Raw genomic sequence first — 16,528 nt, forward strand, 5'->3', positions numbered from 1 at the left:
ATCTCTGTGTCTCCGGAGAGACATAAAAATCTGCGACAAAAATTATGGCTAGAGCTTCAAAAGCAGTTTTGTAATGCGAATGCATTCAGAATCTTTCAAAAATGGTTCATTTGTTTGTGTAACATTTTGGTCAAGATGCTGCATTATGAGGCATAGTTACGAGAAAGCATTCAAATGGGTTGCTAGAAAGACTCCTCAAATGGGCTAAGGGTAGCATGTCTCCTCTGAACTAATGCCTGGAAGAGGTCATGGACTGGATGAGGAAAAACAAATTGCAACCGAATCCCAACAAGACAGAGGTGCTTGCTATCAAGAGTCCTCATCTGGGGATGGAGGTGTGTCAACCAGTTCTGGACAGGGTGACACTCCCCCTGAAAGACTTTGTCTGCAGCTTGGGACAAACAATCCTGGATCCATTTCAGTCCAAGTAGATGCAAGGTCAAGAGGGTTTACTATCAGCTTCGGCCGATCCAACAGCTGCGCCTCTTTCGAGATTTGGATGACCTGAAGATGGCAGTTCACATGATGGTAACCTCAAGGCTGGACTTCTGCAATGCACTCTATATTGGGCTACCTCTGTACCAAATTTGGATACTCCAACTGGTTCAAAATAAAGCAGCCAGACTGGTTTCAGGAATATCCAGGAGTGAGCATATTACGTCTGTATTACAGTCACAGACCATTATGCTGGGGAAAATGGAAGGAAAAAGGAAGAGGGGCCAACTAAGGGCAAGATAGATGGGTGGCATCCTTGAAGTGACTGGACTGACCTTGAAGAAGCTGGGGGTGGTGACGGCCGACAGGGAACTGTAGTGTGGGCTGGTCCATGAGGTCACGAAGAGTCGGAAACGACTGAACGAATGAACAACAACAACACAGTCACTCCAAAGGCTTTGACCTTTAAAGCCCTACATGGTTTGGGTCAAGGTTACCTATAGGATGATCTTCTACACAGTCCAAGGTCTCTGAGGACACTGAGGTCCTCTGGGGGAGGCTTACTCCAACCAGACAAAGCTGAATGGTGACCATCACCCAGAGGACCTTTTCTTTGGCCTCCACAAGAAGACGACTGTGGAACAACATGCCAGAAGAGATCCCACATCTAAATCAGCTGTTGGAATTTAAGACGCAACTGAAGACCCGTCTCTTCCAGCAGACTTACCCAATGAATTTTAACTTGTGTATATTAATCTTCATTTTACTAGTAATTTTAATCTGCATTATAATCTGCGTATATTTGTTATACATCTGTTAATAGTGTTATGTTTTATTACAGTGGTTCTCAACCTGGGTCCCCAGATGTTTTTGGTCTACAACTCCCAGAAATCCTAACAGCTGGTAAACTAGCTGGGATTTCTGGGAGTTGTAGGCCAAAAACATCTGGGGACCCCAGGTTGAGAACCATTGCTTTATTATATTGATACCCACCTTGAGGTTTAAGGAGAGGTGGGTAATAAACTATTATTATTATTATTATTATTATTATTATTATTATTATTATTATTATTATTATTATTGGAAACACAACAAGATGAGTCCACAGTAAACCAGATCACTCTGCTGGCTGTTGTATTGGATCACATGTCTGACACTTCCCAAATGTCTAAGACTGTATGATGTATGATGTATAGCCAAATAATGTGTGCAGCCTTTTGCAGCTGACAGATGGGAATTTTGTGAGCGCTGATTGTGTTTAAGTGCAGGCCAAGGTCGTTAGGCACTGCACCCAGTGTGCCAATCACCACTGGGACCACCCCTTAACTGGCTTGTGCCAGCAAAGATCATTAAATCCTCATTTCCTAACAGCTTTTCCAGTTGTGTCCCTTCAATCCTGCTGTCGTCTGGGGTTGCAACATCGACAATCCATACTTGGCTTTTTAACACTATTGTGAGGTCAGGAGTATTGTGCTCCAAAACTCTGTCAGTTTGAGTAGTTTGATGTGTTCATTCCCTGTAACTTTTTCAGGCTTGTGTCCCACCAGTTCTTTGTCACAGGCAGATGGTATTTGTGGCACAAGTTCCAATTAATCATCTGAGCAATAGTGTTATGCCTCTGCTTGTAGTCTGTCTGTGCGATCTCCTTGCAGCAGCTGAGGATGGGATTTATCGTTTCGTTTATTATTATTGTTTTCATCATCATCATCATCATCATCATCATCATCATGCCCTACAACTATGGCTGTAGATATTTCCCAGCACCCTAATTTTCAGTATCTCAAAACCCTTTGGATGAGGCATCGCGTGGCTTAAGAAGTGGGTTTTGCAGGTCCCATTCAACTCTTAATGTCCACAACTGAGATTGTAAGTCTGTCTTATGGTCTTCTAAATACACTCTCCATGTTTGCAGATTTAACATTAGCAGAGTTGATTATTCTCATATTTGATTAAGATGGTCCCTTTAGTAATCTGTAGGTCTTGCAAAGTTGTACTGGGGCACCTAGGAACTCCCAGAGAATAGTTCATTTATGTAATATTTTCTCTATTTGTACTTTTTGCACTTTTATGAGCATCCCACACTTCTAACTCAATAGACTGAAACATAGAACACACGTGAAGTATGTATCTTAGCTCTGGCTGTTGCTCTTTTGGTTTTTAACAAAAATGGGTCAAAAGGCTGCCCAGCCTATTTCACCACTTACCATTTTCCTGCCAAAATAATGCCATCCTGGTTTTATATTATCTCGAAACGTCTTTCGGTTCATGCTCTCTGGGGCGGGGGGAAAAAGAAAAAAGAAAAGGCATCATGTTGATATGCTTCCTGGCAACACTGAAGGAAGCACATTTTCAACTTATCAGCAGAAAAAAGATAGATATCTATGATTTATTTCAGATAATGATTGCATTTTTTTGAGTACAGTTGTTTATGACTAGTGTATCGAGAAGTGAAGAGGCACTGAGTAAGTCAGGATAGGTGTCAAACTATTGCAAAGTAGGCTTGTGCATGGATTCGGTTTGGTCAGTTCCCTTCGACAAACCTGGCTTGTTTGGCTTGTTTGATTAGCTGTAACAGTAAGGGCTCAGACACTTTTTTCCCGTCCAAAATGGGACAAATGTTTAGCACAGCTGGTAAATCATTTATTTACACCAGGGGTCCCCAAACTACGGCCCGTGGGCCGGAACCGGCTCACTGAGGGCATTTATCCAGCCTGCGGGCTGTGGAGAAGGTTGAGAGGCGGTGGGCTCAGCCAGCGCTTCTCCAGCCTCCAGGATAAGTCCTGCCCTTATCCCAAAGGCTAGAGAAGGGGGGAGGCAGGGGCCGAAGTGGCGCCCAAGCTGCTTTGGCCTCCGCCTCTGCCAGCGGTTCCCTAGCCTCCAGGATAAGGCCTGCCCTTATCTGAAGGCTAGGGAAGGGGGGAGGCAGGGGTCGAAGCGGCGCCCAAGCGGCTTCGGCCTCCACCTCCGCCAGCACTTCCCTAGCCTCCGGGATAAGGCCTGCCCTTATCCCGAAGGCTAGGGAAGGGGGGAGGCGGGGGCCGAAGCGGCGCCAAAGCCGCTTCGCCCCCACCTCAGCCTCCTGTGGCTCACATGGGGATTCTGTGTGGGCGGTTTGGCCCAATTCTATCATCGGTGGGGTTCAGAATGCTCTGTGATTGTAGATGAACTATAAATCCCAGCAACTACAACTCCCAAATGTCAAGATTCTATTTGCCCCAAACTCCACCAGTGTTCATATTTGGCTATATTGAGTCTTTGTGTAGAGTTTGGTCCAGATCCATCATTGTTTGAGTCCACAGTGATCTCTGGATGTAGGTGAACTACAACTCCAAAACCAAAGGACACTGCCCACCAAACCCTTCCAGTATTTTCAGTTGGTCATGGGAGAACTGTGTGTCAAGTTTGGTTCAGTTCCATCGTTGGTGGGGTTCAGAATGGTCTTTGAGTGTAGGTGAACTATAAATCCCAGCAACTACAACTCCCAAGTGACAAAATCATTTTTTTGAGTGAAGGACGTACATTGGGTTGTTAGGTGTCTTGTGTCCAAAATTGGTGTCAATTCGTCTGGTGGTTTTTGAGTTCTGTTAATTCCACAAATGAACATTACATTTTTATTTATATAGAAGTGTATGGTTTTTTTAGGGTTTTTTTTTTTTGCGCACTGCAAATAAGATATGTGCAGTGTGCATAGGAATTCATTCATATTTTTTTTTCAAATTATAATCCGGCCCTCCAACAGTTTGGGGGACTGTGACCCGGCCCTCTGTTCAAAAGGTTTGAGGACGCCTTATTTACACCATTACTACCCCGCCCTTCTCACCCCTGAGGGGGGACTCGGGGCGGCTAACACAGGCAGCAATTCGATGCCACTATATCAGTAACACAATATAAAATCATAATACATAGCAGATTAAAAACAGTAACATTAATTAAAATCACATAATCACATAGTCACAAATTACATAGTCATCAGAAGTCATCAGAAGCTTTTGAGCTGTGGTGTTGGAGGAAAGTTCTGAGAGTGCCTTGGACTGTGAGAAGATCCAACCAGTCCATCCTCCAGGAAATAAAGCCCAGCTGCTCACTGGAGGGAAAGATACTAGAGACAAAGTTGAAGTACTTTGGCCACATCATGAGGAGACAGGAAAGCCCAGAGAACACAATTATGCTGGGGAAAGTGGAAGGCAAAAGGAAGAGGGGCCGACCAAGGGCAAGATGGATGGATGGCATCCTTGAAGTGACTGGACTGACCTTGAAGGAGCTGGGGGTGGTGACGGCCGACAGGGAGCTCTGGCGTGGGCTGGTCCATGAGGTCACGAAGAGTCGGAGACGACTGAACAAATGAACAACAACAACAGAAGTCATAAGATCTATCAACTAAAATGTCCAGGCAAAAGCAAACTGTTGTATCCTCTCTTTGTTTATCTCTTCTCCCCTCTTGTCCTGATGTTGCAGTTATCCCTGTTTTCCGAAATAGTGAAGACTACGATGTCATGCACACTTTGCCAATGGGGATAATTAATTATCTTGTGTTATCCTCTTTCCCTGCACAAAATAACTTTTGTAATGCTTGGTTTGAAAACGTGACACATTACTACCAAGAGTAATGACACACACACAGACCTAGCTCATCCTCAAAGCCTGTGGAGTGGAGCCAGAACCCACCAGGAGCCAGGAAGTCTCAATCCCAGTCCAGGAACAATTCCTCCATAAATAGAAACCCATTATGAATTCCATGCAGATAGGTTGCGACTATAACATCTCAATTCAAATAGGATCTTCTAGATCAGGCATGGGCAAGCTTGGGCCCTCCAGGTGTTTTGGACTTCAACTCCCACAATTCCTAACAGCCTACCGGCTGTTAGGAATTGTGGGAGTTGAAGTCCAAAACACCTGGAGGACCCAAATTTGTCCATGCCTGAACTAGAGCCACAAAAGTCAAGTCTGGGCTGACTTTCTCAGGACCTTGACGAGAGTGGAAAAACTGGCCTCAGGCTTAACTCTTAATAGCATTTATCATAATTAACACATACCAAAAACAGTCACTACAGTCAGCCCTCTCTATTCACAGTTCTTGCATCCATAAGTTCAATCATCCACAGCTTGAACATATCCCAAAAAGCAAACCTTGATGTTCCCTCTCTATATAAGTTTTTATTACACCATTGTATGCAATGGGACTTGAGTATCCATGGATGTTGATATCCTAGAACCAAACCTCAGTAGACACTAAGGCCCATTGTACACATACTTTATGCATTTATGACGAATTAAACTCTACTTTTTCATAGTATATGCATGCTATTGCTACCTTTGATTTTCTGCAGTCGGTTGCAAAACCCCCCCAGAGATTCCCATTGAATTGCACCATGTAACACAATTTTTGTTCCTGGGATATAAATGTCATTTCTTAATTGGTTCTATCATACAGACATAGGAAAAGTTTATTAAACTGCAAAAACTTTGCTTTTGCAGGAGAGACATCCTGCAGCACATTTTGCTATAGTTTTTCAGTGAATATCTGATAGAGCAGTGGTTCTCAATCTCCAAATGTCATGAACCCTCTATACAGTTCCTCATGTTGTGATGAACCTTAACAATAAAATTACTTTTGTTACTACTTCATTACGGTCATTTTGCTACTGTTATGAATTGTAATGTAAATAATTACAATCAGGGACAGCCTATCGCCTCTCAACAAAAGGTTGCTCCAGGCACTGCCAGGCTATCAAATGCTAATCAAGGTGGTCAGTTGAAACATTCACACCTAGCTCCAGCAGACAAGAGTCCTTTGTCCCACCCTGGTCTTTCCACAGATATATAAACCCATTTTCTCAGTTCCAACAGACCTCACTACCTCTGAGGATTCAGGTGAAATGTCAGGAGAGAATGCCTCTAGAACATGGCCATATAGCCCTAAAAAACCTACAACAACCCAATGTAAATAATATTTGATATATAGGAGGTATTTTTATTCACTGGACCAAATTTGGAACAAATACCCAATATGCCCAAATTTGAATACTGGTGCAGTTGGAGTGGGGGTTGATTTTGTCATTTGAGAGTTGTACTTGCTGGGATTTATAGTTCACCTACAATCAATGAGTATTCCGAACTCCACCAATGATGGAACTGAACCAAACTTGACACACAGAATTCACATGATCAACAGAAAATACTGGAAGGGTCTGGTGGGCATTGACCTTGAGTTTAGAGTTGTAGTTCACCTACCTCCAGAGAGCACTGTGGACTCAAGCAATGATGGATCTGGAGCAAACTTGGCACAATTACTCAATATGCCCAAAATGTCAACACTGGTGGAGTTTGGTGAAAATAGACCTTGACATTTAGGAGTTGTATTTGCTGGGATTTATAGTTCACCCACAATCAAAGAGCATTCTGAACACCACCAACAACTTCTTACACAGAACCTGCATGACCAACAGAAAATACTGTGTTTTCTGATGGACTTTGGTGACCCCTCTGACACCTCCTTATGACCCCAGGTTGAGAAACGCTGGTCTAGATATGACAATCTTACTGATGCAGAACAGACGTTCAGCAGTGGAACTCTCTGCCCTGGAGTGTGGTGGAGGCTCCTTCTTTGGAAGCTTTTAAACAGAGGCTGGATGGCCATCTGTCAGGGGTGCTTTGAATGCAATATTCCTGCTTCTTGACAGAATGGGGTTGGACTGGATGGCCATGAGGTTTCTTCCAACGCTATGATTCTATGATTCTAATGATAATCAAACAAATTTGAAAGATACACTTTAGATACACTAGAGATGATCAATGGAAGTTTAAAACAATGCCATTTAAGTCAATAACAAACCCATTTCCAATAGTCTATATTGGAATGAAAATGACTTTGCTAGTTGACAGGTAGCAAAGATGGAACCATTTCTTAGGGAGGAAGTTTCAAATTCTAGTGGCAACCACCAAGAAGTCCATGTCTGATGTACCAGCTATCCACAACTGTGAAGGTGGTGGGACTCAAGAACTTCTCCTAAGGATCTCAGGATCTAGGCAGATTCAAAAGGGGAGAGATGGTCCATCAGGTGGACAAACATCAGTGTTCTGGGAGAAGCAAAGACCATCAGCATTGAAGTGATGATCCTTCACCATCCACTTTGCTGGACTAGCCACATTGTCTGAATGCCTGACCACCCTCTTACAAAGCAGTTGTTTTACTCTCAACTCAGTGGAATGTTGTTGGGGCGGAAAAGAGAGCGCTCAACTGGAGGTTGGCTGTTACCAACAATGCTGGGGAATTTGAAGAGGTATGAATGGAGGGAAAAAGGGAGGAATGGGCTGAGGGGAAGGAGGCACCTCAAGCAAACCCTTGTTGGGACCACCTTCCACCTGGAAATGTATGTCCTCACTGTGAAAGGCTATGCAGATCCAGAATACGTTTCGACAGTCATGTATGGACCCACTATCAAGACAATCAGACTTGGCCACCGGGGATCACCTATAGTAGTGTAGGTCCATCAGATATCTCCTGAGCTATCTTCATTTCACTTCCAGCCACCAGACCTACTCAAAATACAGTTGTCTTCAACCACAATGGGTCTGGAGAAGTTACCTTGAGAACTTTCGAAGATCTCCATCCCACTGTAAGCAATGGCACATGTCACAACCAAAAAGTAGAGCCCCAGCTCATATGTAGGCAACGCCGTCTTAATGCCCATGTTGGAAGTTCAGCTCAAAGGGAATCCCAAACCGTGGAGAGACTTTAGAGAGAAAAATAAGAAAGGAGAACTGTGTTAGCATTTTTTTATCACTGAAATTGCATTGTCCACACAGGAATTTGAGTCATAATTCAAATTGTACAGTCCATAAAACCATGTCTCATTTTCTATCATACACATTTATGTGCAAACAGGCCTGTAGCGAGGGGGTGGTTTTAGGGGTTCAACCCCCCCCCCCCGAAATGTTTCAGATTTTTTTTAAAAAAAACCTGGTTTACTCATGAATTGTAACTGCTAAGTCTATGAGATGCAAAAAAATTAAGAGTCCCTCCAGAACTGCAAGCACTATCTCAAGCAAATATTGGCAATTTATTCTCACTGTCATTACTTGCAGCAATAGCCGATGTAGTGAAGCAACCAAGCAACTCATTAAGGATGCCAGACTTGGTGGAAGTGGTTGACAGGGGTGGAGCTGCAGGCTATTGAAGGTTGCTCTCCCCCCTGCTGTGCTCTTTGCTTCAGTGTGAGCTAGGAGGCAGGTTTCAAACCCCCCCCCCCCCGAAATTTTCAACCCTCCCCGAAATTTTCAACCCCCCCCCCAAAATTGTCAACCCTCCCCGAAATTTTCAACCCCCCCCCCCAAAATTGTCAACCCTCCTCGAAATTTTTTTCTGGCTACGGCCCTGTGTGCAAACAATATTAATAAAAAAATTGGGGGGTCTTTCTCTGAGCAGAACGATACAACAAAATGGTAACTTTATTGGTCCAATCAAAATTAACAAATTGCATTTCAACATGGAGAAATGTCAAGCACAACACTAAGAAATAAATGAAATTCATGCATATGGATGACACCTGGCTTGAAATCAGTCCACTTGAAAGGAATCTAGGAGTTTTAGTGAAACGTCTGCAGTGTGATGTGGTAACTCAAAAACTCAATACAGTTGTTGTAGGGTTTTTTTGAGCTATATGGCCATGTTCTAGAGGCATTCTCTCCTGACGTTTCGCCTGCATCTATGGCAAGCATCCTCAGAGGTAGTGAGGTCTAGAACGTGGCCATATTGGCCTAAAAAAACCTACAACCCAGTGATTCTGGCCATGAAAGCCTTCAACAATACAGTTCAAGGCTTCATTAATATGAAGTATAGCTGCATCATGGAAGTTGTAATTTTACTACATTTTAGCCGCTTTTGTCAAAACGTGCTGGCACCTCAACCATCTACATCTCTCATAATTCCATAACATTGAACAATGACTATTTAAATGGTGTCAGACTGCAATAATTCAACAGTGCAGATGCACCCCAAGAGAGCCTCCATTGGTTTGCCATCTAGGAACAGCCACTGAGAAGGCGATATCTCCCAGGTTTTCACCAACTGCTCCTGTGATGGTGGTGGGACAGAGAGAATGTCCTCCTCAAAAGGTCCTAAAACTCAACTTGGCTCATATAGGAATGTATGATCTTTCAAATAGACTAGACCCAAGTTTTGTGGGACCTTAAAACCATAACCAGGGCTTTAGATTCTGTCAAGGACTGGACTGTAAAGAGTCGCAACATCAAACACAACCTCAAACATGTCCTGAACTACACCTTAATATTGGCCTCCTTACCAATGCCATTCTCAACTTGCCATCTAGTATGGAATATCAGCTCCTGTGTCTTTCATGGAAGACTAAAATGCAAAGCCAACTATGTTGACCATTGTAATATTGACAACAGGGAGCATTCTACCTACAATGCAATAGAAACTCTAAGTATGGTGCATTGTTGGCTCATAGAGTTTTAGAACTGTAGAGTTGAATGTTATCCTAAGGGTAACCTGATCTAGCTGTCTCCTTGTCTGTAGCATCTCAGAGGGATTAGGATCCAACTTCTGCCTAAAAACACCCAATGAAGGAGGACCTACCTACCACCTTCCAAGGTATTGCACTGTCCTACCAAACAGCTCTCGTTACCAAGAAGTCCTTGTTGTGTGCTCTGAACCTCTTTCCTCCTAATTTGAATCCATTTGTTCAAGTCCTATCATCCAGAGCAGCACCAAACAAGTTCAATCTACTTCAGATATTTTCATAATGATTGTTCTATCAGCTCTTAGGGTGCATCTACACTTTAGAATTAATACAACTTAACACCACTTTGACTGCCATGTCTCATTACTATGGAATCCTGGGAGTTGTAGCATTACAAAGTCTTTAACCTTCTCTGCCAAAGAGTGCTGTTGCCTCACCAAACTACAACTCCAGTGGTTCCATAGCATTGAACCATGACAGCTAAAGCGGTGTCAACTGTGATATGTTGGAAGATATGCAAAGAACGCGGCCAAGCCTTGATCTGAAAGACACCAGCTCACCTGTTCTGTCATTTCCACCAACTCTGTGCAAAATACCCTGTTCATCTGCTTGCAGAAACTATGGGGGCAGTTATACAGAGGCAGTTTTTGTGATCTTTTCCTCTATCCAGAAGGAGAATATATTTTGCCTACAGTAACATGTATTGCTCTTGAATATCAGCTGCCTGCAGAAGAACACATTTCCAGAATGCTAATACAATCTGGAGTCCAAACACTACATGGACACTGATAGCAACCAAAGACACAACCAAGTTGATGCTTCAAACTACATGAAAGGAGATTTCATCTGAACATGAGGAAAAACCTCCTGACTGTGAGAGCCGTTCAGCAGTGGAACTCTCTGCCCTGGAGTGTGGTGGAGGCTCCTTTGGAAGCTTTTAAACAGAGTCTGGATGGCCATCTGTCAGGGGTGATTTGAATGCAATATTCCTGCTTCTTTGCAGAGGGTTGGACTGGATGGCCCATGAGGTCTCTTCCAACTCTTTGATTCAATGATTGGGAGAGGGGTCCGGGGATGAGGAAAGATTTAATTGCACTAACCATAAATAAAGTACTACTGGGGTCATTTAGTGCAAAGTTTTTGGTCAGGGAGTACCTTACATTCAACACTGAAGGCACATTGGAATAACCAAGTTTTCAGATTTCTCCTGAAGATTGCCAGCATAAGGGCTTGCCTAATGTCTCTGGGAAGTGAGTTCCAGAGTCGAGGGGCCACCACAGAGAAGGCTCTCTCTCTCGCACTTGTGATGCAGGCGGGAGTGAGAGGAGAGGCAACAGTACTCTTTGGCAGAGAAGGTTAAAGACTTTGTAATGCTACAACTCCCAGGATTCCATAGTAATCAGACATGGCAGTCAAAGTGGTGTTAAGTGTTCATTGCAGAAACTATGGAGGCAGTTATACAGAGGCAGTTTTTGCAATCCTTGTCTCTCTTCAGAAGGAGAATATATTTTGCCTACAGTAACATGTATTGCTCTTATCAGCCATGGACACTTGACTATCAGCTGCCTGCAGAAGAACACATTTCCACAACGCGAATACAGTCTGGAGTCCAAATACCACATGGACACTGATAGCAACCAAAGACACAACCAAGTTGATGCTAAATATTTAAATATTTAATATTTAAATTTCTGTTCCAACCCCCGCCCCCTAAATATTCTAAAAGCACCATATCCTGCCATATCATGGATAGGTTTGATTAATACTTGGATGGGAGGCCACCAAAGAATACAGGCATCCTCTGCTTTTCAATGATTCATTTTTGGACGTTCTACTGTGTTGAAAGATCTCAATGATAGCTGTGTAGTTTCATCCCCTTAATCTTTTTTGACCACTACTACTGCTGTTTTTTTCTTGGTCTCCATTGACTCAGCACCATTTAGTGTTTAATTTGGATTTTCAACCTTAAAAAACCTTTAAAAACTGGATTCCACTTTTCAGCCACTTCCACTTTCTGACAGTGGTCCAATCCCAAGCAACTGGAGGTAGGGCACAGATTGGTAGAGCTGTGATTTGCTAGTGTTAGGTGCCGTCTAACCCATTTCAATGCTCAAAAGGCCTCAGGTACTATTTGAACTTGGAAGTTTAGTCACTTGAATGCAATATTTGATTTGAATGCAATATTCCTGCTTCTTGGCAGGGGGTTGGACTGGATGGCCCATGAGGTCTCTTCCAACTCTTTGATTCTATGATTCTATGATTCTTGGAAGCTTAATCCCTCCTCCTGGGCACAAAAGGTTGCAAAATGAACCCTAAAGTATTTGGGGAACATGAAAATTGACCTCTGTGGGATTTGGGTAACAAAAAGGGACCAAGGTAAAGGCTGCAAATTCCAATGTGCCCGTCCATTCTGTACTATTTCTACCTGCCTGGCATGATATCCTCAAATGGTGTTGATTTCAAGAGAACACAAACAAGCCTCTTCCCCACTGAAATGAAAGCTTCATGCTTCCCAATGTTTCAACCTTTGGCTGAATTGGAGTATACATCCAGGGATTCAACCATCCAAGGCTTGAAAATATTCCAAGAAGTACATTTTGATTTGGCTATTATACAGTATATAAAGGATGCCATTTTACTACACTATCTTCTTCTATATAAATAAAAGTGTAATGTAATATTAGTTTGTGGGATTAACATAACTCAAAAACCACTGGACGAATTGCCACCAAATTTGGCCACAAGACACCTACGAACCCAAGGAATCGTCATCACTCATGCATTTTCACAGACAGGAGGGAAACAGAATGAGGACACTCATCTCTAACATTCACCACAATGCCAGTCGATGAGCTACTGATGACCGGCAATGCTCGTTTGCTTCCTCTGGCTTCCTGCTACAGGGCAGTGATACTAACTTCCCCGACGAAAATTACCAGTGAGAGCTATGTGCCTTGTAACCTTACTTTCCAGATTTTTTTCCCCTTGTCAGAAGTGACTTGAGAAACTGAAGGAGACAGACAGGAAGGAAACGCAATGAGGATGCTCATCTCTAACCCTCACCACAACACCAGTCAATGAGCTACCAACAACTGGCACTGCTCGTTCGCTTCCACTGACTTCCTGCTACACGGCAGTGATACCAACTTTCCCTGCAAAAATTTCCTTTGATAGCTACGTGCCTTGTAACCTTACTTTCTAGATTTTTTTTCATGTCAGGAGTGACTTGAGAAACTGCAAATCACTTCTGGTGTGAGAGAATTGGCTGTCTTCAAGGATGTTGCCCAGGGGATGCCCGGATGTTTTGATATTTTACCATCCTTGCAGGAGGTTTCTCTCATGTCCCCGTATGGGGAGCTAGAGCTAAAAGAGGGAGCTCATGCATGCTCTCCCCGGATTCAAACCTCCGACCTGCCAGCACAAGGGTTTAACACATTGCACCACTTCAGATAACCGTAATCTATATAAATAAAAATGTAATGTTCGTTTGTGCTATTCACAGAACTCGAAAACCACTGGACGAATTGACACCAAATTTGAACACAAGACACCTAACAACCCAATGTATGTCCTTCACTCAAAAAAAATGATTTTGTCATTTGGGAGTTATAGTTGCTGGAATTTATAGTTCACCTACAATCAAAGAGCATTCTGAACCCCACCAACAATGGAATTGAACCAAACTTGGCACACAGTTCTCCCATGACCAACAGAAAATACTGGAAGGGTTTGGTGGGAAGTGTCCTTTGGTTTTGGAGTTGTAGTTCACCCACATCCAGAGACCACTGTGGACTCAAACAATGATGGATCTGGACCAAACTCTACACGAAGACTCAATATGCCCAAATGTGAACACTGGTGGAGTTTGGGGAAAATAGAATCTTGACATTTGGGAGTTGTAGTTGCTGGGATTTATAGTTCACCTACAATCACAGAGCATTCTGAATCCCACCAACGATAGAATTGGGTCAAACCTCCCACACTGAACCCCCATGTGGGCCACAGCAACGTGTGGCAGGAGATGGCTAGTATATAATAAAACTTGAGCATTCATGGGCTGAACATCTATCAGAGTCATGGAGCTCTCCCCGGATTCGAACCTCTAACTTGTCAGTCTTCAGTCCTGCCGGCACAAGGGTTTGACCCATTGAGACACTGGGAGCTCCAGATAATGAGACTTGGTATATAATGAGACTTGAGCATCCATGGGCTGAACATCCATCAGGGTCCTGCAATCAATCCCAATCAATCCCAAGGACCCGCTGTTGCCCAGTTCTTTAAGCCAACCTTTTTTTGTAGGTCAGCCTTCGTAGCCAAAATGTTGTGGAACACAATGTGGTGGGTATAAGACTTGAGTGGAAATAATTACCCTTTGAGATAATTCCTGCCTTGCTGCCAAGAACCCTTTTAGCCTCAGACAAGTGGTGCATTTGACAGCTGTCAGGCAAGCTCCTCCTCTGCCCTGCGTTTATGGTTCTGAGCACTTTTAACGGATAGATAGCTTCATTATCGATTTGTGGTGAGGGAGAGAGAGAGTTAATGGTCCAGGAGAGGACGGAAATAGCATAAAGGCAGCAGGCCTTGCTGAAGTGAGGCAGGAGCAGAGAGAGGGAGCGAGGAAAAGCCGAAAGTCTCCGGTCCCTCCCTTCCAATTTTAGCTTTGCAACTGTTCCCTCCGCAGCCTGCAATGTGATAGCGCAGGAGGGAGATCCTCTTTCCTGGGACAGAGCTGTTCACATCCAAGATGCCCTGAACAGACTGAGAGCCGCAGTGGAAGGTCTTACGTGACCCTTTCTTTCCCTGATCTCTGGGGATTTTGGGGGGTACAGCGCACCTGCGCATGATGTACCGGAGTTGCGCTACCTCTGAACTGAGCATGAAGTGCTGTAAACACAGAGAGGCAGAAAAGCCTCACAGAGAATAGCAAGATATATATTCATTTACGTCCCTTGCAGACTCAAATGCAAAAAAAGTTGGGAAGAGCACACAAAGCTGCTCTTCCCAGCAAAAACAATGACACCAGAAGCAACTTTGGAGCCACTTGAATCATGCACTGGTGCAATCTTTTGCCCTGGTTGCTCTCTTGCCACACATCCCATCCTGACCACATGCATTCTCTTTCACTGACCTTGAAATATAGAGGTCGGTACCACAGTCACAGCCCCAAGCAATGAGGGGAGGGGAGTCCAAATGGGGAAGACCTCAAGGCGATCTCACCATGTAGAATCCAAAGTTCATAAAGGCATGAAGAAAAAGGTAACTTCTCCTCCGGTAAAGGCACCTGCTCCAATGATGGTGAGATAGATCTCTGTACTATGTAGCAATGCTTAGCTCGTGGATTTCCCTGTCCTCGGTAGGTCCCCAGTGTGAGTTTAGCCCAGAATGGATGGGGGACGACTGCAGATATATTTTTTTATTTTGGAGCAGCACTGCAGAGAGAGGGCTGGCCCAGGAGCTGCCTGTCAAAAGGACTGCTGAGGACGGGCCACAGGAACAGTTGCAGGAACAGCAGCCAAAGTTAATTCAGGGCAATGAGAGAGAGAGACGAGTAGAAGGACCGGGGAATTAGCTGCTCCGGAGCACTTGGCCGGCGATGCACAACCCGGAGATCAGTTCACCATTCCATTAGTGCCCTGGCTCTGTTGGCTTCGGGGTCAACAATATTGAATTGCTCCCCGGAGAGAGTTTTCTATAGAGTTGTCACTGCTGCTCAAAAGTGGGAAGGTGCCTCTAAAGCAGGCATGGGCAAACTTGGGCCCTCCAGGTGTTTTGGACTTCAACTCCCACAATTCCTAACAGCCGGTAGGCTGTTAGGAATTGTGGGAGTTGAAGTCCAAAACACCTGGAGGGCCCAAGTTTGCCCATGCCTGCTACAGAGAGATAAATCAGGGATTTGTCACTGAGGACATTATCACACGGGACCCATCAAGCGTTTGAACTGGAGCACGATGCGATAGAAGAAGAAGAACAACTTTATTTTTCTACTTCGCATCCATTTCCCTAAAGGGACTCACGGCAGCTTACATGGGGCCAAGCCCAAGGCAAAATACAATTAAAAGCAAAACAATAGATCTAGGGAAGTCATGCTACAAGACCATAGTGAAATTCCAACATTGACCCAACTGAGGCAACTCATTCCCATGGAGTCCTTGTGGACAACAAGTTAAACATGAGACAACAATGTGATGTGACGGCAAAAAAAGCCAATGGGATTTTGGCCTGCATCAATAGGAGCATAGTGTCTAGATCTAGGGAAGTCATACTCCCCATGCTCTATTCCACTTTGGTTAGACCACACCTGGAATATTGTGTCCAATTCTGGGCACCAAAATTCAAGAGAGATATTGACAAGTTGGAATGTGTCCAGAGGAGAGCAACTAAAATGATCAAGGGTCTGGAGAACAAGCCCTATGAGGAGCGGCTTAAGGAGCTGGGCATGTTTAGCCTGAAGAAGAGAAGGCTGAGAGGAGATATGATAGCCATGTATAAATATGTGAGAGGAAGCCACAGGGAGGAGGGAGCAAGCTTCCTTTCTGCTGCCCTGGAAACTAGGATGCGAAACAATGGCTTCAAACTACAAGAGAGGAGATTCCATCTGAACATGAGGAAGA

General features: G+C 44.0%; 1 protein-coding gene across 1 annotated transcript in view; it reads right to left on the reverse strand.

Moving 5' to 3' along the window:
- Positions 1–15,382, reverse strand: part of HHATL (hedgehog acyltransferase like) — a 40,176-nt gene extending 24,794 nt beyond the window's left edge. The window contains exons 1-3 of the mRNA XM_060783470.2: positions 15,046–15,382; positions 8,021–8,168; positions 2,640–2,707 (exon numbers count right to left, since the gene is read on the reverse strand). Of these exons, the coding sequence (XP_060639453.2) occupies positions 2,640–2,707; positions 8,021–8,126 (174 nt within the window). The 5' untranslated portion in view covers positions 8,127–8,168; positions 15,046–15,382. The remainder of the gene's footprint in view (positions 1–2,639; positions 2,708–8,020; positions 8,169–15,045) is intronic.
- Between the last annotated feature and the right edge of the window lie 1,146 nt (positions 15,383–16,528).

This window comes from Anolis sagrei, chromosome 6 (genome assembly GCF_037176765.1).
Source record: "Anolis sagrei isolate rAnoSag1 chromosome 6, rAnoSag1.mat, whole genome shotgun sequence".
In the NCBI taxonomy this organism is placed as follows: Eukaryota; Metazoa; Chordata; class Lepidosauria; order Squamata; family Dactyloidae; genus Anolis; species Anolis sagrei.